General features: G+C 37.8%; 4 protein-coding genes across 4 annotated transcripts in view; 2 read left to right on the top strand and 2 right to left on the bottom strand.

The window, feature by feature from the left end:
- The window catches only part of LOC131782419 (large ribosomal subunit protein eL21), a 3,179-nt gene extending 1,599 nt beyond the window's left edge, over positions 1-1,580 (top strand). Inside the window, exons 4-7 of the mRNA XM_059099154.2 lie at positions 1-87; positions 583-660; positions 865-940; positions 1,456-1,580. The exon at positions 1-87 is cut by the window's left edge and continues 26 nt beyond it. Coding sequence (XP_058955137.2) covers positions 1-87; positions 583-660; positions 865-940; positions 1,456-1,545 — 331 coding nt within the window. The 3' untranslated portion in view covers positions 1,546-1,580. The remainder of the gene's footprint in view (positions 88-582; positions 661-864; positions 941-1,455) is intronic.
- A 798-nt stretch (positions 1,581-2,378) lies between these two features.
- On the bottom strand, positions 2,379-4,401 carry LOC131782435 (transcription termination factor 3, mitochondrial-like). Its single transcript, XM_059099169.2, has one exon. It carries the CDS (start codon positions 4,316-4,318, stop codon positions 2,717-2,719), a length of 1,602 nt encoding a protein of 533 aa, XP_058955152.1. The 5' UTR covers positions 4,319-4,401; the 3' UTR covers positions 2,379-2,716.
- Positions 4,402-4,663: 262 nt separating this feature from the next.
- On the top strand, positions 4,664-15,407 carry LOC131782397 (ATP-binding cassette sub-family E member 1). Its single transcript, XM_059099128.2, has 21 exons — positions 4,664-4,859; positions 4,969-5,054; positions 5,576-5,673; positions 5,822-5,939; positions 6,075-6,164; positions 6,598-6,645; positions 7,694-7,763; positions 7,937-8,033; positions 8,138-8,227; positions 8,890-9,011; positions 9,746-9,840; positions 10,588-10,645; positions 10,819-10,890; positions 11,946-12,005; positions 12,286-12,344; positions 12,595-12,705; positions 13,071-13,130; positions 13,712-13,794; positions 14,112-14,234; positions 14,596-14,707; positions 15,066-15,407. Exons 1-21 carry the CDS (start codon positions 4,727-4,729, stop codon positions 15,111-15,113), a joined length of 1,833 nt encoding a protein of 610 aa, XP_058955111.1. The 5' UTR covers positions 4,664-4,726; the 3' UTR covers positions 15,114-15,407.
- Positions 15,408-15,579: 172 nt separating this feature from the next.
- On the bottom strand, positions 15,580-16,740 carry LOC131782398 (neuromedin-U receptor 1-like). The gene has a single exon (XM_059099129.2). It carries the CDS (start codon positions 16,676-16,678, stop codon positions 15,713-15,715), a length of 966 nt encoding a protein of 321 aa, XP_058955112.1. The 5' UTR covers positions 16,679-16,740; the 3' UTR covers positions 15,580-15,712.
- Between the last annotated feature and the right edge of the window lie 3,926 nt (positions 16,741-20,666).

Genomic DNA, 20,666 nt, shown 5'->3' with positions numbered 1-20,666 from the left:
GCCATACAAGGTCTATCATGGAAAAACAGGGCGTATTTTTAATGTCACAAAGCGTGCTGTTGGAGTAGTTGTCAACAAGCAAGTGAAGTAAGTGAACTTTAACACTGAAGCCAAGTGAGTTTCCTAGAGTTCTTTCAGAAATGATACACAGCCTTATTCATTTACCTTTTCAGACAGAAGGCTGCAAGATGTTGTCTTTTCCTTAAAAAAATAATAATTTTATCATTCATTGAAGCCTTAGTTTTTTTTTGTTCACTTGCAGTCCTTGTGCTAGCAGTACTTGTGCTTGGCTGGCAGTTTTATTTGTTATTTAAAGTACAGCATCACTTGCTCTTTAAACATTTTGAACCTTTATGATTATTGTCTGCAATAGTTTGTACTAATAAAAATGTTAAGTTCTGATATATAGGTAAATAACTTGAAAATTAGTTTTTCAAGCCTTTCAGTTTGCTTTTGTGTAACAATCCTCTTCTCAGATCACAGTTTTGGGCAAAGTGTTGTGCAAGCATTAAAGAGAGATCAGAGCTTAACTAAAACTTGATAATATCATTGTTTATGTGTATTGTTTCTCTCTTCTATCAGAGGAAAAATCTTGCCAAAGAGAATCAACATTCGTGTTGAACACATCAAGCACTCCAAATGTCGAGATGACTTCTTGAGGTAACAATAAAATTTCTGTACTGCACATATATATATTGCAATAATCAATATTCTAGAGATTGTAATAGAATACTGAACACCCTACTGGCTTATTGAATCACATTTTGATATTAATTTACAGGTGCGAAGAAGAAATACAAGGCAAACATAAGAATTTGCCTTATTTTTTATAGCTATTTTAACAGTGGTTGTTGTGTTCTTTAGGCGTGTGAAGGAAAATGAACAGAAGAAGAAGGAGGCCAAAGAAAGTGGGGGAGGAAAGGTTGATTGCAAAAGAAAGGTAATTTATAAAGTTGTTTCCAGCTTTGGGGTAAGGATGTATACTAGATTACAAATTATGTGTACATATCTGTAGAGGTGAAGGATTATTTTAAGTCTGTACTTGAATCAAGAGGCCCATCCAGCTGAAGCTCATCCTGGATTTTATTATGAAGCAAATGGAAATATTACCATTCCCCCATGGATGGGAGGCCAGTTGATGGCAAGGTTACCCCCCAGTATTTCATCAGGCTTCCCTGGCAATTTGTTGGTACCCATTTATGCTCCTGAATGGAGAATGGAACTGTGAAAGTGTAGAGTTTTGTCCAAGAACACAACACACTGAGTCAGCCAGATCTTGAACCCCTTCCCTTGCACCCAAAACCCAGCACAACCATTAGGCCACAGCATCTCCCATCATTTCTCAAGAGAGCATGGAATTTAGATGCGATGTGACTCTGAACTCTAACAGGTATAGAAGGAATTTTTCCTCTTTATCAACAATGATCATAATATTTTGTTTTCTATCTGTTACAGCCGGCTGTACCCCGAACTGCACACTTTGTGCGAACCAAGAGAAACACACCAGAAACCTTGGAGCCAATCCCATACGAGTTTGTTGTATGAGAAAATCTGAAATAAACTTTTAAATCCACATTCAAGTGCTGTTGCTTTCTCTTTGAGTACCATTTGTGAGTTGATTTAACCCCAATTTATCTGTGATAGTGGTTTTCAATCAAAAGTATAAAAAAAACTTCATCAGTTGTGTTCAAAGCAAAGAGGCTTGGGACGGCAGCAATGGAGGTCACCAGCATAACTCTGTTACAGCCCACCTCTGATTATTGTCAACACTTTAACAACAAACTGGTGCAAAGAATAAATACATACCCAAAATTTGGCATGGAGAGAGGGAGGGTAATGATGCATGCAAAGTAGTAAGGTAAAACAACAATCTAATTTTGTCCCTCTGTCAGAGATTCTTTCCTCTGTCTCAATCTTTACCCTTTAATGCCCAGATCTCATCAGCAATTCTCCCTACTGTCTACTATACAGTTCTCCTGATGTTAATTTGGAGAATTTGGTGATGGATCAACTTGTAATCCCCTAACTGAAATTTTTCTTTATTCTCATCACTTGTCTGCTTGATATTGTAAGGAGAAGTTCTTTCTTGGTCACTGATGGAAGTTCCCTTAAAAAGGCTGATTGAGCTGCATCAGGGGTCTGACATATAAGAAATGGCAAAAACTTATAGAAAAAGTGTTATCTATACATCTCAATAAATGGCGAGAATTTGTTTAACAATCAAGCTGCATTAGATTGATCATTTCCTTAATCTTTGATTCAGGGTTGATTATGTAAGGAGAAATTAGACACTAGTTACTCTTAAGGACAAAAAGTTGAATATCATTGAGGTGACCATTTGGTAAGTTGAAGATTCAATTTAACATTTTATTGCCTTTTTAAGGTTCACAATGTATGACATGTCAGCGGTCATTGGATACAGTTATCATCAAACTTGACATTTTAATTCCAGGATTCTAGTAAAATTACCAAAAAAATAGTGTATGGATCTCACTTCATACAACCTTGGACAATTTCTTCATTTCAATGCCACAGTTTGCTTTATTCAAACTTCATATCTCAATGTTCTTAGTTTCCTCTCAGGTTAGAAACTGTTGAATTAGAAGGGCAACATTCTATCAAATGTTTTATCTCTCAATTTTAAGAAGTCATTTACAAGAACAAGAAGTGCAAATTATTTAGAGACAGGAAGTATTGGGTGCAATCATTCAACTAATCACTTCTTTTTGCCAGCCTTAACAAACTCCTTGTTCAGTGATTGAACAAATTCTGTGTAGTTTTCCAGTGTTGATCCACACACCTCATTAGCAAAGAGCTCATTCTTTGATAACATAACATCATCAAGGCTTCTGTTGCTTAAAACTTCTGGTTTTTCTGCTTTTACAAACTCAACTCTCTCTTTAAGATGAGCGATGGGTTTCAAAAGACATGATGGATGTTTAATGACATCTTCAACTTTCACTCCAACTGACAATAGATATTCCAGTTTCTCATCCAATTCCTCTTTCTCGAGGAAAAAGAAGTTTTTTGCTGTCATGACATGAGCAATCTCTTTGTTCTTGATACCTCTATCCTGAAACCATTTGATAACAGCCTCCACAGTAGAATTTTTGCTGTCAAACAAAAACTGTCTTGTTTTGACAAGACTGTAAAGTACTGTTGGGTTTTGGACAATATCACAAAGCAGCTGAATCCTATTTTTCACAGAGTCCAAATTTACAAATATTTCTGGCTTTGTAATCAGAAGGTGCTGCACTGCCTCCATATCTAGCAAAAGGGGCTTGCTCCTCAAAAATGCCACTGAAGTACTCAAAGTATCAACATCAGTAGAAAAGATTACTGGGTTTGTGACTGCAATGATAAGTGGGGATACCTCCATTTCTTCAAGAAAACTTATGACTTCTTTGAAATTTTCCTGCAAATCGACCTGCTCTTTAAATTTCTCAGCAGAGTGAAGGATTAAGTTTAGGACTGCCTCCTCTTCCTTAAGGCTTTTGCCTGTCAATTCTGATTGTAACTTCTTATGCGAATTAAGCAAAAGAGAAACAATCTCTAAAGACTCCTCTCTAAGCGGGAAGCTGAGAAGCAGAGGATTATTTGAAATGATTTTCCCAATGATATTTTTTGCGATCCCAGCTGATGTAAGTTTGCGGATATTTTCTTGAACTCTGCTCTGATCAAGGCTGAAGACATATGGTGTTTTAAACATTAAGGTGACGATATCACAGTTCAAATCTTTGAGCACTTTCAGCATCTCAATAAAGTTGGGTGAATCCCACGAAAGGATGGCAGGAAACTCCAGAGCAATTATCAAGGCATCCCTTCCAGTGATCCCTATCTGGGAGAGGAAATTCAATCTCTCTTCAAGAAGCTTTGGTGTCAGGCCAAGAATCCGAGGTGATTCGGATAACAAAGCAGAAGAACAATTTAGCTTATTGTATGCTTTGAGATATTTTGTTAGAAGATACGACCATCTTTTCGAAATGGAACCTTTACCGCGCCCTAAAGTTGTTTCCAGTTTCTTCACGTATCGGTATAAGTTCAAGGCTTCATGAGGTGGTATTTCTTGTTGACCCTTTGGCGTCTTTTGTTGAGTTTTTGCCTTCCAGTGACGAGGAAACTTTAGATCATCTTTCTTGGAAGACTTTTGGCTACGATCATCGACGATCAAACCTTTCTCCTCTTTCCAGCTGACAGCAGATCCAAGATCTGGAGTTGTGAAGTAGCGATCAGTACGGAAAGCAAGGCGATAGATTCCTTTTAGCCTAAATAAAGTGTAAGAAAAACATTCTCTACATGAAAACCACGCGATCGCCATATTGAGTTTAGATGGCACACGTGGGGGAAAGAGGGACTGGACATGATAGGAATTCTTGTGTTCATGATAGGAATTTTGGTGTTGTCCTACATAACCAAATAGAAGAGTATTGCACCATTTTCAATATGGCGGAGCCGGCTAAAGAAACATTTTGCTGATTTTGTTCAGTTTAAACAATCTCTACCGAAATAAATAAATAATTTCTCTACATAGCGAATAAATTTTCAAATTCTTAAAAAAGTAGATGTTCAATGGGTAGATTTTCGCTGTAAAATTATTTTCAAGATTTTACCGGAAGTGAAGAAATCGTGCGCGCGCATTTCAACCCTCACGTGGTGACTGTAATTCAATTTTTCGGCTAAAAATTTAAGAGGTTCGGGATTTTGGCTCCACAGTAAATTATTACTTATGTCTCTACGGGGACTACAAAATCAACAAACGCAAGACAAACTTACTCGGATTGCTATAGTAAGTAATGATAAGTGTAAACCAAAGCGATGTCAGCAACAATGCAAGAAATCTTGTCCTGTGGTCAGAATGGGTACGTATGTAAAATCGTGTTTCGAATGATCGGCGGATATGTTTTTTGTGAGTGTTGTGCTTCTGAATCGTTACTCAACACACAGCCCTAATGAACCTTTTGCCAACAGGAAAACTGTGTATAGAAGTATCCCCAGCGTCGAAGATTGCTCACATTTCTGAGACACTCTGTATAGGATGTGGTATCTGCGCCAAGGTAAAAACATTTTAGAAGGAAAACACTAAACACTTTTAAAAGAGAGGAGTTTTTAGCGTATAGATACTTAGAACAAATTTTTTAATAACTCCATTAAAATGTGGTGTTAAACGGAAGACAGACGATGTAAACAGATTTTTTTGTTTTTTTGTTTTTTTTTGTTTCAGAAAGTCAAAGTTTCTGGCAGTGTATTTTAGCTGATTTCTGTTTTTCTTTTTATTATGAAACTGAAGTTGAAACAGATTAGTTTTTTCTAAGATTTTTCTTCTGGAAATTTAACTTAAGGTGGCAATCACATGGATCCCCTTAATTAATTTCTGGTACAAGTTGCGTGCATCACTAATAGAAGGAAAATTTGAGAAGGGGGAGTGTGATACTATGCCATATTTTGGGTGGTTTTGAAAGCCATAGGTCTTTAAACTCAACTCTTAAAAAAGTTATTACTTGCGTGTTCAAACTGTGCACCAAAATTTAAAACTCTGCAAATCATTAATAAGAAAACCTAATTTTTTGTCTTGTAGAAATGTCCATTTGAAGCTCTTACCATCATCAATCTGCCAAGCAATCTTGAAAAGGAAACCACACATAGATACAGCGCCAACTCTTTCAAACTGCACAGGTAAGTGTTGAAATATTGTCTCATAGAGAAAGCAAAATTGTGACACAAGGAAAGTAAATATTACTTTTTAGAAATGTCGTGGTAATTTCATTAAAAGAAGACATTCTTAAAAGGTTGGTATTGCCATCCGTCTTGCTTTGCTTTCTAGGTTGCCAATTCCCCGACCAGGAGAGGTGTTAGGGCTTGTAGGGACCAATGGAATTGGAAAATCTACAGCACTGAAGATCTTGGCAGGAAAACAGAAGCCAAATCTTGGGAGATTCAATGTAAGTCATCTTTCAAAGAGCTTGCTACTTTTCGGAAACATCTCTTCAGACACAGATGTTGTGTTTACTGCATTCTTATACCTGCACAGCACTCTGCATATTCATAGAAAATTAGAGTGAACATTTCTTTTTTAGAACCCACCAGACTGGCAGGAGATTCTTTTGCACTTCAGAGGATCTGAGCTGCAGAACTACTTCACAAAGATTTTAGAGGATGATTTAAAGGTGTGTGCTTGGTTATAACTATACATCTGCACTGCCTTTCTCCACTGTATTATTTTAGAAACCTTTGCTGCCCTTTTGTTTTAACCCTTTAACTTCCAGAAGTGATTGAGAGGTAACTTCTCCTTATAATATGCATACACTATCTAGAAAACAGGTAATGAGAATATTCAAACTTATCATGTAGAAGTTGTTATTCTTGATCTAACAACAAATTCTCTTAACTGATTTAAAAGGAAATGTGTAACAGCTATAGGGGAGAATTAACAATCAAATCATTTTTTTAGTTTGCCATATGGGTGTTGACTAAAGTTTGCCAAACTAGAAACTTTGATCGCAAATTTTATGGCTAAACTTCATTACTTCATGCTATGGTGGTGGCTGCTTTTAGTGTTAGTCATTTTGTTCAATTTTGAATCCCATTTTCTCTCATTAGGCAATCATTAAACCACAGTATGTGGACCAAATTCCTAAAGCTGTCAAGGTGAGTAACATAATGATTGCTTCCATATTTGTTGCCAATTATACTTAATGCACTCAAAAATCTCTTCATCAGAGAGAACTGCTCAGTCATTCAGCAATCTAACCTGAATGGTTAATGATCCAGTTCTGTTTTTGTTTAGTTTTGTTTACATGTGAGCACATGAAACTTGCTAGCAATGTTCTGAAAGTCAGTTTGACAAAACAAATCAATTACTATTGGGAAGAGGCAGGGATGGATATGATGATGTTTGAACAGGTCACATTTCTAAAACCCTTAAAACAAATTTAGTCACATTTAAATCAGAGGTTAGGTGGGTCAAAGGTGTAGAGGCCCATATCTGTGGGTGTTTAATAATTCCTGGTTTCTGTAGCATGAAGTGATCAGGAGTACCACTGCTGATCACTCTTAAGCCTGGATGGGAAATTTGTCCATCACAGGTACTTTTAGCTTCCAGCATTTTGTTAAGCTTCACTGGTAGCTTTCCAGTACCCTATTACAGTTGTATACTCTCAGGTGGAGAGAACCCTCCCCTCCCCCCCCCCCCCCACCTTGAGGGAGGGAAGACATCTACAGTATAACTCACTCAGTGCCTGACAACAAAGGCTTTTATTGGAAAACTGTGTGCAACATCAATATATGGTGGCCTACTCGCAACCTAAGAATGCAATGCAATGCAATGCAATGACCCAGACAGTGCTGAAACTGGAACGTCTCAATCTGAAGTGTAGTAATTTAACCCTTTAACTCCCATTAGTGACCAAGACAGAGTTTCTCCTTACAATATTAATACAATATCAAGCAGACAAGTGATGAGAATGAAGGAAAATATCAATCAGGAGATTATAAGTTGATCCAATACCAAATTCTCTAACACCACATGAACTGTATGACAGACAGTAACAAGAAGTACTAATGAGATCTTGGGAGTTAAAGGGTTAACTTCCTAACTCCTCCTTCTCTCTCTCCTACAACCAAAATCAGTATGATCTACATTTGTAAAGATACAATCCATCAAATTCCTGTAATCATATTTTTATAATTTTTTCAGGGAAGTGTTCAGTCGATTCTTGACAGAAAAAATGAGATGGACAATCAAGAACATATCTGCAGACAGCTTGGTATGCTTGGTACTTTTTGTTTATCTCATTTACCAACACCAAAATCTCACTGCCAAGTTTTGCTGTCAACTGCCATATGATTTTATAAGCCATTGTCATGATGGTACAACAAAATATTCCCAATAATATTTCTGGCATTTTGTATCAATTTAAACATGCTGTGTCTTTCCCAGATCTACTAACAGTACTGGATCGCAATGTGGATGAACTTTCTGGAGGAGAGCTGCAACGGTTTGCTTGTGCAGTGGTTTGCATACAAAGAGCTGATATGTAAGTAAGAGATTAACTTTTAACCTAATCACAAGGTTAGGTTAGGGGTCACTACTTACCAATACCTTTAGGAAAAGTTTAGAGATTGTTTTCCTTTCTCCTAGATACATGTTTGACGAACCTTCAAGTTACTTGGATGTGAAGCAACGTCTGAAGTGTGCCTTGACAATAAGATCCCTTCTGGGTGATGATCGGTAAGTATTTTGTGGTATAAATATGCAAGTGTCAAATCACCAGAAATCAATCACAACTGGAAATGTTACACCATAATAAACACTTCAACCTCCTTAAAGTGGTTTGTAATTCTCCCTTCGAACATCTTGCTTTCTTTGTTAACTGGAAAAGAGAATTTTGAGGTTGATTTATTAAGACATCATCCCTCAAATGATATGGTTGTGAATTCTCATCACTTGCTTTCTATTAATATATAGATGATGTTAGGAGAAGCTAAATTTTAATAACTGTTTATGAGTTACATGTAAGCTTCAAACTGATGAACTGGCAGTCTCCTATAGGACATTTCACAGTTGTGTACTTAATTGCCAAGCCTTTGATTTGGTGTGAGGCTGAAGGTGACCTGGTTGTGACAGAGACCAGTATCAAGTTAGCATGATAACTAGGTAATTTACCTTTGAAAAGCAACAAGGTTTGTATCATAACAAGGTCACTCTTAGCCTCACTCCTGTTCAAAGGCTTGGTAATCAAGCACACAACTGTAAAACGGACTATTGGCAGTATTAAGGCTACATAGGAACAAGGAAGAGTTTTTAGCTTCTGAATGTATCTAAGGCGCTTGTATCCCTGTCGCACACTTACAATGTTCACAGAAAACTTAATTACATTATTTTCTTTGCAGGTACATTATTGTTGTTGAACATGACTTGAGTGTGCTGGATTATCTGTCAGACTACATATGTTGTCTTTATGGATCTCCTGGGGCTTACGGCGTGGTTACCATGCCCTTCAGTGTCAGGGAAGGTAAGAGTGGAAGGTTGTCAGCCAAACAAGGCAAAGGGTGAACCAGTTCCTCGACTGTGTGACAAACTTGTCAAATTGAAGACTTGTATAAAAGCTAATTGGCCCACACTGCTGGAGTTAACCTATAGTGTTTAAAACTGATGTGGTAAATTTACCAGAGACCATCACAAGTTCCCCTTTCCCCGACCTGTTCTAGCTTTTTTGAGGTTACCTAGACAACTGAGCAGAACCCATTCTACTCCTGAATGTATGTAGGACAGTAAGAGTCAAAGTTTCTGTACAGGAACACACCACAGGCTTAAGCAAAGACTCAAATTTGACCCCTTTGATTAGGCCATGGGTTTTCCTTACTATGGCAGTGTTCTCCAGAAGCACTTGCAGGCAGCCTTTTTCACTCATTTCTGAAGTGACACCTACTATAACTAGACAAATACATCGCAAAATTTATTTCGCATCCAGATCTATCTTGACCTTGAATGAATTTTATCCTTTACTTTATTTTGGTGTGTACCCAAAAACATTGGTTAAAACTGGAAAGAGAGCAATGAGTAGTAAATGCTGGCTTAATAAATTCTCTTGCCCCCTTGGGTATTCCTTTGATTCCTGCCAGCTGCTGTCTTTTCATAGCTGGCTGCTCAGAAAATCTCTGGAAAACACTGCTAAGAAAGGTCACATTGTAAGAAAAAAACCTGTTACATGCACTTGTCTCTAAGAGTTTCAATTTCAATTGTCAGGAATCAATATCTTTTTGGATGGTTTTGTTCCTACTGAGAACCTGAGGTTTAGGGATACATCTTTGGTTTTTAAAGTGGCTGAAACAGCAGACAAGGTTTGTGAAGTTGAAAGATTTTAGCCTTTGTAGGTTAATCAAGGTATTAAAAGAGATTCCCTTACACATGCATAACATGATTGAAACTTAAGACCCAATCTTGTCATTTGTGCAAAATCATCTTGTTTATGGATAATATCACCTCTTACTAACAGAGTGCAAGGCCTGCACTGTTAGTTACAGACCAAGCTTGTTCTGCTGGGATTCATGGCTCATGCGCCAAGCAACAGCAACATTACCCCCAGCATTTCATCAGGCTTCCCTGATGAAATGCTGGTACCCAGTGCCTCTCTCATGGATGGAGAGAGGCACTGTGAAAATGAAGTATTTTGCCGAAGAACACAAGGACCTTGTGAGGTCTGGGACCTAGAGTCTGACTGTAAGGCTACTGCATCTCCTCAAAACTGCATTAACCCTTTATCCCTAAGAGTGACCAGCATCTAATTTCTCCTTACAATATCACCCCTAAATCATGCAGTAAAGTCATGAGAATAAAGAAAATTATCAGCAGCTAAAGAAGTTGCTGATTGTAACACAAATTCTCCTTGTCAGTACCCTAGGGAATGTATAGAGAACAGTATGGAGAATATACATACTGATGTTAGGGTGTAAAGGGTTAAAACAACATAAAAATTTGTTGTCAAGAATATGGACTATGAATATCAGAACTTATCCTGGGCTGTTGTCCGTAGTAGAATTAATATTTGAGTTAAAATGTTGGCCGTCATTTTATTTTTCATGTGACAGGAGGAAGAAGTGAAGAAAATGTTGAGATACAAATATCCTAAGATGGAAAAACAGCTAAGTATGTGTGGAGGTTGGGTGCGTGTGGGGTCTTTATCATAAGGAATTAAAATTTACATAGGCTGAAAGATGACCTCAAACAATGGTAGAGAAAAGAAGGATCTGTATCTGAGGAACTGCAAGCATCCGAACTAGTGTGAATGAATTGCTGAATTGATCTCTTTACTTCCACAGAGGAGTTCCATTTGACTATTGATACTGGAGAATTCACAGATTCTGAAATCATTGTTATGCTGGGAGAGAATGGTAACGACTAATTGCTTTTATTTATTTATTTATTTGTTACAGGTCAACCCATCATTTGTGTAACTGTCTCCCCTCCCAGAAAGACTTTTGACATAGTTGCTCAACCCAAAGGAAAAATTATTAGTTCTTGTTCAACTGCAGTTTCCACACTATGTGCCATCACTGTTGCCACTATTGCCTCAGTTGTCTTTGTAGTAATCATCACCCAGTTAACCCTTTAACTCCCATGAGTGATCAAGACACAATTTCTCCTTTCAATATCAATACAATATTAAGCAGACAAGTGATGAGAATAAAGAAAATATCAGTGAGGGGATTATAAGTTGATCCAATACCAAATTCTCCAAACTAACCTTACAAGAACTGTAAGGTAGACAGTAAGGAGAATTACTAACGAGATCTTGAGAGTTAAAGGGTTAACAAATGGATTCCTTGTTGCCGTGCGTCTGTTCAGTAAAATCACAGCTTATGTCAAAATGTGGTGAGGACGAAAACGTGGCACACAAGACGCAGCTGAGTGTGTCACTGATTTTATAGCCACACTCTTGACTGCTGTACAGATCCACGGCACATGGTATCTATTTGTTTTAAATGAACCGTTGGTGATGATCTATGCGACTGTCCTCCAAGGCCCAGTTGTATAAAGGGTGGACAACGCTATCCAACGGAGAAGTCCTCATCCAGCGTATAAGTGATAGCAAAACGTATAGCGTTATCCACTGGATAGAGATTTATCCAGTGAATAGCGTTATCCGATCTTCAAACAACCGGGGCCACTAGATTATTAGTAATAACCTACCAAAATGCGTGCACAAATCAGCTTGTTAAACAATTTTTTGTCACCATCAACTTCGTCAGCGTCGTCGTCGTCGCCATCATCATAATCATTATCACGCTGTTTCACATGCAACTTGAACTGCATGTCGTCATTGTAGATTTTTAGGGTTACATAATTGTCGCATAAATCTTACACTTTGGTTATCTGAGTGTTATAGTTACAAGCATTCTCTGAACCATGTCTGTTTATAACTGATGCGAGATTCTTTATATTGTAGGAACCGGTAAGACAACTTTCATCCGCATGTTGGCTGGGAAACTCCCGTCCGATGGTAATGGTAAGTACTCTGTTCCTTCAAGTATATGTCAGGTGTATATGGTTAAAGAAACAGATTATTCATTTGCCGCATGCATAAGACAAAAAAAATTTAGTCACCCAAGCGGAGTCGAACTTGGGCGAAGTTTGCATTCAGATACTCTACTATCACACTGCAGGAAACTCATTCACAAGTTAGGTCGAGGGGCCTGTTTATCGCAAACTGACCGAGCTTAAAATTCATCATCTTTCTTTGCCTATATGAATGATCACAAAAACTGTGTTTGTATTCTTTTTCACAGAACAAGTTCCCATGATGAATATCAGCTATAAACCACAAAAGATCAGCCCAAAGTCACAGGTAATTTTTTCCTTCTCTGTTTCTTTGTCGCCCTAAAGAAAGGAAAAAGAAACTCTTTTGCTGAGTAAAGAAAGGCGGAGCAGAGACGCGAGTTACTCGATATGTCTGCCCACCGGCGCCAGTCTCGTTCCCAGAGCCTCGTGATCGATAGTGCTTCAGAAAAGAACGAAGCACTGGAAAGGAGATTGCGCTAGCGTCCCTTGCCTCGTGTTACCTACGTTACCTTTCCTTTTCTATTAACTCGCCACAGAACACCGTGCGCATGCTCCTACACGAAAAGATCCGTGACGCTTATGTGCATCCTCAGTTCATCGCTGACGTCATCAAGCCTCTACAGATCGAACAAATCATGGACCAGGAGGTGTGTCATTTGTGACATTAGATTCATTTTTTTCTCCCAAGGCCTTTTCCAGAACGAGAGCATTTAGTTTGTCGGAGCAATTTTGAATTAAATTTCAGCATTCTCTGAATCCGTTTTGCTGTATCATCTGGAGAACTCGCACCAGTCTTTCAGCCAATCCGATGCAAAACTGGAACCAAGTGCGACTTGATTGTTCTCGATTTCCTTTCCACTTTGATCGGTAGCTTACCTTGAGTTCTTTTTTGCTACTTATGAATTTCAACTTTGTTTGGATCATTCGTTTTAATTACTAATCTGTTTTTTTTTACATGTATGTTGTGGTTTCATAATCCTCTAAACGTACCGCTGTTATGTTTCCTTTTCAGGTTCAAAACTTGTCTGGAGGTGAACTTCAACGCGTCGCGCTAACGCTTTGTCTTGGAAAGGTACATCCCTACTCTGTTTGTATGTGTAATCGCATGGGCCCGAAGGCAATTAAGGATTAACTTGACGCGTATCCATACAAATGAATTAATCCTTACTTGCCAGAGGGCACTTGCGATTACTTGTTTATCGTATAAAGGGCAAAATTTCTGAGGGAATTGCATTCGCGCACGATGTCCTCGCGATGAAGCCCTTTCAATGCCGCCACAAATGTCAAAACAAACGTAACTGACCAATAGATTCAATAAATATTTTATTCTCAAAATACAGTTGAAAAACTTACACGGCTTCTTTCAGTTAAATTGCAATCAATAAATCGTTGCTGTAAACAGCGAAAAAGCTCAATCAGCGTCAAATAATCAAGCCCTCTAGATTACCAAAAATGCCCTCTGTCTCAGCCAATCAGCATTCGGTAATTTTGCCACGCATGTGGTAAGTCATTTTAACATTTTTGCTATAGAGATATTTTCTCATTGTCTGATAGTAACTGAGTTCTAATCTGAACAGGACAAACTTAGCTGAAAACCTGAGCTAGATATCAACTAGAGAACTGTGCGGTTTTGTTTACGGTTTTGTTTTTCAGCCAGCGGACGTTTATTTAATTGATGAGCCTTCGGCATACTTGGACTCTGAACAGCGTCTTGTGGCCGCCAAAGTCATTAAACGGTGAGTGACTTGGGTTTCCCACGGGCAAGACGTGCGCCAAGAGTTCGATTTGTGACCATTCTTCTGTACATGGGCAGAAATTAAGTATTTTCTTGGTTACTGCGTGGTATATACTGAAACAATTGTTCGCCCAGTAAATACCTGCTATTCATATCCACCTCGTTATGGTGGTTATTTTTTCACGCTAGCACCGAGCGATATCAATTCAGTTTCCATTTATTTCTTACCTATTGTTTAACATATTTATCGAATGACAGCATCAGCAAAGTTGTTACTTATTTCTTTGATTTCAATTTGACTTTTTCGGTGTGCTTTAGATTCATTCTGCACGCCAAGAAGACTGGTTTCGTTGTGGAGCACGACTTCATTATGGCTACTTATCTTGCTGACCGAGTGGTAGTGTTTGAAGGCGAACCTTCCGTCAAGACTCTTGCAAATAGGTAAACATTTTTTTTTATCATAATCTGTCTTAAGTCTAGAATGTTAAAAATTACGTGGTGGACTCTCTATGCAACCTGAGAACTTTCAAATGATTCCATAAGTGACAATTCTCACAGCTAGGAATAAAACCCATGACCCTTAAACTGATTCTCAATCAAGAAACCATTTTGCAGCTAGGATGTAAACAAGAAAGTTTTTATATTATCTGATAATTTCCTTGCAACCACTTTCATCTTGCTTTACATTGATGTTATTTGAAACGATGTTTGTATACGTGTAGTTCAAGGTATTGAGATAATATTCGAGAGAATTAAGAAAATTTTCTGCACCAGTTGATATTTCTATATATTCGTTTTCCAGTCCTCAGACACTTCTTACCGGTATGAACAAGTTTCTCCATTCCCTGGAGATCACCTTCCGGCGCGACCCGACTAACTTCCGGCCTCGAATCAACAAGATGAATTCTGTCAAGGTAAACTAGTGACAAGGAGTGATGATGCGATATTTAAGTCATTTCAGTTGAAGCGTCGTAGAGAACTGAGAACTTAAATATAGTCATTTGCCAGGGTAGAGAAACGCCAAAAAGGCAAGGAAAGACGAAAGGTACAACGGATTTCGCATAACCAGTTAATATTTGTGCCCGGTTTCTTCAAATGGCAAAGCCCTCCATTTCGCCAACCCTAACTGAATTATAGCCCTCTGTATGAACATGGCTTAAAAGTAAAGGATAAATTATCTCAAAGTCCTAGAGAAAAACAATGTAGTTGCTGTACCCTAGCTTACAGCAAAGTGATCGGACTTACAAGCCAGAAATATTCTCTTGTTTACAGGACTGTGAACAGAAAAGGACTGGCAACTATTTCTACCTTGAGGATTAAAGCAACCTGCTGATGTGACTTCGGCAAATAAATACATACATAAAAAAAGTTCAAATAACCATTGATGTAACAGAGAAAGCAAACCTGAAATGGTGCAAATGTGTTTTTTAAGATCATCAACAGCACTCTCTCTATTGGACTGCATCTGAATATTCCTAGCGAAGAAGAGCTTGTCTTTACTAACGGAACTGCATTTTAATGCTCCTACAGGTGGATCAATGTAATTAATCTCATGACTTGAACTTTGACTATGTAGTGGTATTGCTAAGAGAAATAAATTGTTTATCACAGCCACTGTTAAGAGCTGAACAGTCCATCAAACACAAATGTACCATCACCAAATCCATCTAATTTTTGACTAAATATTTTTAGAGGCTATGGCGAAAATTGTGTTATGTTTTGAAGTTTGTGTTATCGCAAATCCTAAGTTCTAGGAATGTTATGGTCTTCTGTACACTTTATTAGCTGCGAATCGACAATCCTTGTCATAACTAGAGAAGGCATGGGAAGTTGCCTATCCACGCTCCTCTTGTAACCTTCTGGTTTAGGGTCACGGTTTTGACAATTTTACTGCAATTATTTCGCGCGTGCGTTTGTAGCTATGTCTTTCGAACACTAAGAAGTATCACGTCACTTTGCCTTGTTTGGTCACAACGCGGTCTCCTGCCTGTGACACTGTCTGGCATTGATTTTCTCGAGTTGATACGATGTTTTCTGCAGCACTTTTTGCTGAACAATTCCTTCACCGCTTGTCTGAATCCTGAACAACGAAACGAATAAATTATGGGATTAGCCGTGGATCCTAACAGCGCTAACAAAATATAGATTGCTTCGTAAAGTACAAAACGTTCGCTGCATCGAAAGCTTTTGGCAGAAAGCTTTCCAAAAGATGGCGACCAACTAACGGCGAAAACTATTGTCGCGGCTATGAAAATCTTGGTCAATTTCCACCGAGATCTCAAAAGGGCTTTGTTCTTTGCATTTTTGGCCTCGTCGCTAAACCAGACATGTTTTATTATTCTGGTGTAGCAAGAACACATGACAATGCCAGGAACTGTTATCGAGATCACCAGAAGCGCGGCTAAATAACCTATAGTGGCAATTTCGTCTAACTTCGATTTTGCACAAACTTCCAGCATGTTATAACCGTTTCCCAGTAGATAGTAACTTGGTGCAGTAACGATTGCAGTGAAGGCCAATATTATCCACAGGAGTTTTGCTACGAGAGATTTGGTAACCTTAGCTTTGTAGTAAAATGGCTTTAAAATCGCAAGGTATCTTTCGATCGAAAGCAGAGTCAAGATTAGAATCGAATGCAAAGTGTGAAACATATATGTTCCATACAGACGGCCCTTGGCGCCAGTTGCTAATAAATAGATGTTTGTTTCTGCGATGAATCCGAAACTTAAGTCGCTCAGAGCGAGCCAGGACAGCAGGTAGGTGTTTGGACATTGCATCTTTTTGTTCATTTTAACAACTGCAATGACGAGTGCATTTCCAATTACATTGCAAATGAAGATTGGCAGCGAAACAAACCCTGCCAATAGACGAATTTCTTCGTTCATGGCTGACAGCCAAAAGCTCGGGAAGACTACTTGACTTCTTGATTGTGGCGTTAAAGAAAGGCTCTTCCACTCCTTTTCAAGTGTGGATCAGAGCTGCACCACTGAGGATTAAATTAAGTTTACTTTTAGCATTAAACAAATAAATAGATTGCAGTCGAGAATAATTTGATTTTTTGACAATCAATCCACATGCCAAATTAATTTCACAGCTTCAATTTTTCTTGTTTCTCTTGATGGACTCTTTTAAGACGATAGATGCCTTATGCTAATAGATCACAAGGCCATTAACAGACCTGAATATAGAGATGAGGCGATAACAATGATTGACCTTTTGAATATAACAGTCTTTCGTGATCAGACTTTAATCTCAAGATCGGGTGGACTAAGTTATTCATTGGTTTACAATATAGATTAGAGGACAGACTAGTTATCACACTGTATTTGTTGATTGGATGTTCTTTCTGCTAACAAGGGATTTCAGTTTGAATTAAAAACAAATAATATTATCCGAAAAGGAAGAGTTCACTCTATGAGGTTTTGGAGATATGATTGATGTCGTCTTGCTGCCTCTCTCTGTGGGGATAACCTTTTGAAAGCCTCTAACAAAGAGGAGTTCATTTCTCTCTCTGCGTGAATTAAGAAATCGAGGTTTGGCTTGATCTGTGCTTTCCCGCCATTTAACTACACCATTTCCAAATTTGTTGTAAAACTATGAAAATATATGTGATTATGATACCTTTACATTGCTTATCGTCCAGGTAACAGAATTTACTAAATAAAGGTTGGCAAGAGTTATTTGACTCTTCGTAATTTATTTAAGTTCCACGTGTCTCAATAAATAGCGACCTTCTTTACAACTTTAAAAATTATTGACTGAAAATTAAAATAAAAACTATTATTCAAATTTGTTTGTTTTGGAATTGAAAAGCATTTGAACATTTTTTTTGACATTACTTGCACTTGCGTACTTTTTCACGGTTTTCATAAAGAAAAAAAACAGGTGAAGAGAGTCAAAATTTTAATTCTTTACGTTGTGTTCTTTTAGGAAAACATCGATGCGACAGCGCAAGAATTCTTCGCTGCCGGAGAGAGAGAGGAATGAGATGGTGTTAATGAATTTTGCATGTTTGGAGCAGGGTTAATTTTTTCCAATTTAGCCTGTGTTAAAGTTCCTTGATAAAGGTAAAATAGGAAACAAGTGTTCGATTGTAATAGATCAGCTGTCTAATTTCATTCTCTTACATGGGAGACCACTTAAGTTTTTTGGAGTGCAAACACCATTCTACTTTTTTCTGTGGACAGGAAGTCAAACATTGAAATTTCAGTGGAAAACCATAAACAGCAGAGTAAATATTTCTCGGAATTATTATGATAGAGAATAAAATTGTATTGAAGATGGTTTCTTTGGTTTTTTGAGAAATAATTCGTTGTTAAAATGTGATATGCAAGGTTTTTTAACGCTTCTGTGGACTTGTTAGCCGATGAAATTATATCAAAATTCATGCTATTAATAAACTGACGGTTGTGTCATGCAACCGTTTACAAAAACTTTACATATAATTCATAGATAGACAAACAAAACAAAAAATTTTCATTTTGGGTTTGGACAGCAATCGGTCAAAATTAGATTTAGGATGGCGCTTTATTTCCCTGGTGTTCTAAGGCGATTGATTCAAAAGAGTTGTGCAACTCCCATAGCGACGAGGAACTGACGACATTAATACATACGTCATTTCAGAAGTAAAATTATGTACAGAATCAGCCCGTTATTTAATCCTTGCCACCCATCATTTGTTTTTCAAATAAGTCGAACTTGTAAGGCAAGAGCTAAAACTATCGCTATATCGAAAGAAGAAAATGATTTAAGTTTGACTTTGAGGAGGCGGGTTTAAAGAGAACTCGAAATTCTTGAAACGTGCATCTCAGCTACTCTCTATGTGCAGTGCCTCTATCTATCACCCCTAAACAGCTTTTCCCGCGTTGGAATATAGTTTTGCGGACAGCTTTACGCAAGGCCATAGCTAACGCGAACGCAACTAATCTTGACCAGATGGTTTTACATATTTTACATATTAGTGCGTACGAGGCCCGTTAACATTCTAAATATAAACTTTGGAGGCCTTATCTCGTAATAGTGTAGGAAACTCGTACCTCATACCCCAACTTGCTTGGTCCGATCTATTTTGCTCGCGTTCAGTAGTCCATATTCCTCTATCCAATACATTGTAAATGCCTAGGACCCAAGTTATTTTCTGGTTGCTCCGGCGGCGGAGAGGTACTATCCAAATTTTAGACCATTCGTGCACCTGAAAAAAGCAAACATCACTTTTGAAGAAGGTTACCAGAAGGATTACTGTTGGCACTTTTAGGTTCTGTGGGAATGACAACTCATCATTGGACTGCTGCGATTAAGTATTCTCCGAATAATGCTTCGATTAATTTCACAAGTAATGCGTTAGGTGTATCAGAAACTATTAACACAATCTACATATTCGTCCTTCTTGCGTGTGGTCAAATCTACCGAGTATGGCAGTGATTTTCTGTTACTCACGGGTGACGATCGCGTATGGTTCAAAGTGGTAGACAAAGCTATAAACGTTGCTCTCTTCATATCACGTTGGAAACCGACAAATCTTTTCGTCATCCTCTCTACAACATTCATAATTACTTGGACTCCAACCTTTGGGAGACCAATCGTCAAACGGTTTTCTGTCTATACTTTATACTTGAACTTTTCCAATTTCAAACATTTTATTTATTCCAGAAAAATATCATTATTATCAGAATGAACCAGCGAATCTACCATCTACCGCTAATGCTTTCTTCAGATTACATTTGCTCCAAGTTTAATGCCGAATTAAAATGATCACAACTTTTAGCAAAAGCGCATATGAACTGTTCATCGATGCATTTGAAATGCAGTTTTAAAGTTTGGACGGACGATTCTGTTAAAGTTTTAAAGTTTTAAAGAGACTATCTGCCTCAGCCAGTTACTCTATTTATTTTTAAAAGACCACCCTTACCATATCCAAGTCATTAGAGGGCTACATTGGTCTCTTCAGCCACCTGAAATTATTCATATATAACTCTCATTTGGAAGATGAATTAATTTTGCTGAGAGTAGAAACAGTCATGTGTTTACTTTCTCAATAGAAAGGAAATTTAAAACTGAGTTGTTATGGAAAACTTAAAAATATTTTAATGAATAGAAGAAAGAATACATTGCTAGAGTTATCATGATGAAAAAAATATTCTGTATGAATACACTATGTTCTTTTATTTTGCTTTTTTTTTTTGAACGACAATATTCTGGATGAAATATGATCTTTTAAAAGACAAAATAGCGCATTTGGATGAACTTTTTCGATAAGAGTAGTTTTATTCCATTTAAATAATATTCTTTACAATATTATGATTAACGATTATTAACTAAAGTGGAGGAGAAAAGTGGTGGACGTTTGCTGAATCGCGAAGTCCATCGCGCAAGTAAAAAAAAATTAGTGAAAAAAAAAGCGCGTCGTTAGCGCGTCGTGGGGAGCCCTGGGAGTGAGTCCTACTTTTCAAGTGCCTCACCCAGAGCTTCCTGTGGGGCGCTTACGTCAATTTTTTTTTACCAATTTTTTTTTTCTGACTCGCGTGACGCACTCTGCCGAAAAGGGGGGGACTGCTCCTAGTTTACTTTTTTTAGTAGTGAAAAATTTCCGAGCTGATTTGAGAGTAAATGAAAAGGCGTCCTATGGTGACTCAGACGCCGAATAGAAAAACAGTTAACTGATGTAATTGTTAGCTTTAAAATATAAAAATGAACCATGTGAATCTAAATAGCTAGTCGGTGCATTATACAACAATCGATATGCTTGCGAGAGTTCAGACCATCGTTTTGTTTTTGCCGTAATCGTATTAAACTTCCAAAACAACGTATAACTTTGTAGACGCAAAATAAATGGTTTAAACTCTCTTTATAAATAAAAACAAGTCATCTTCTCCC

The sequence above is a fragment of the Pocillopora verrucosa genome, chromosome 14 (assembly GCF_036669915.1).
Source record: "Pocillopora verrucosa isolate sample1 chromosome 14, ASM3666991v2, whole genome shotgun sequence".
Taxonomy (NCBI): Eukaryota; Metazoa; Cnidaria; class Anthozoa; order Scleractinia; family Pocilloporidae; genus Pocillopora; species Pocillopora verrucosa.
Note: the sequence above shows the minus strand (reverse complement) of the source record. Positions and strands in the feature narration are given on the sequence as shown.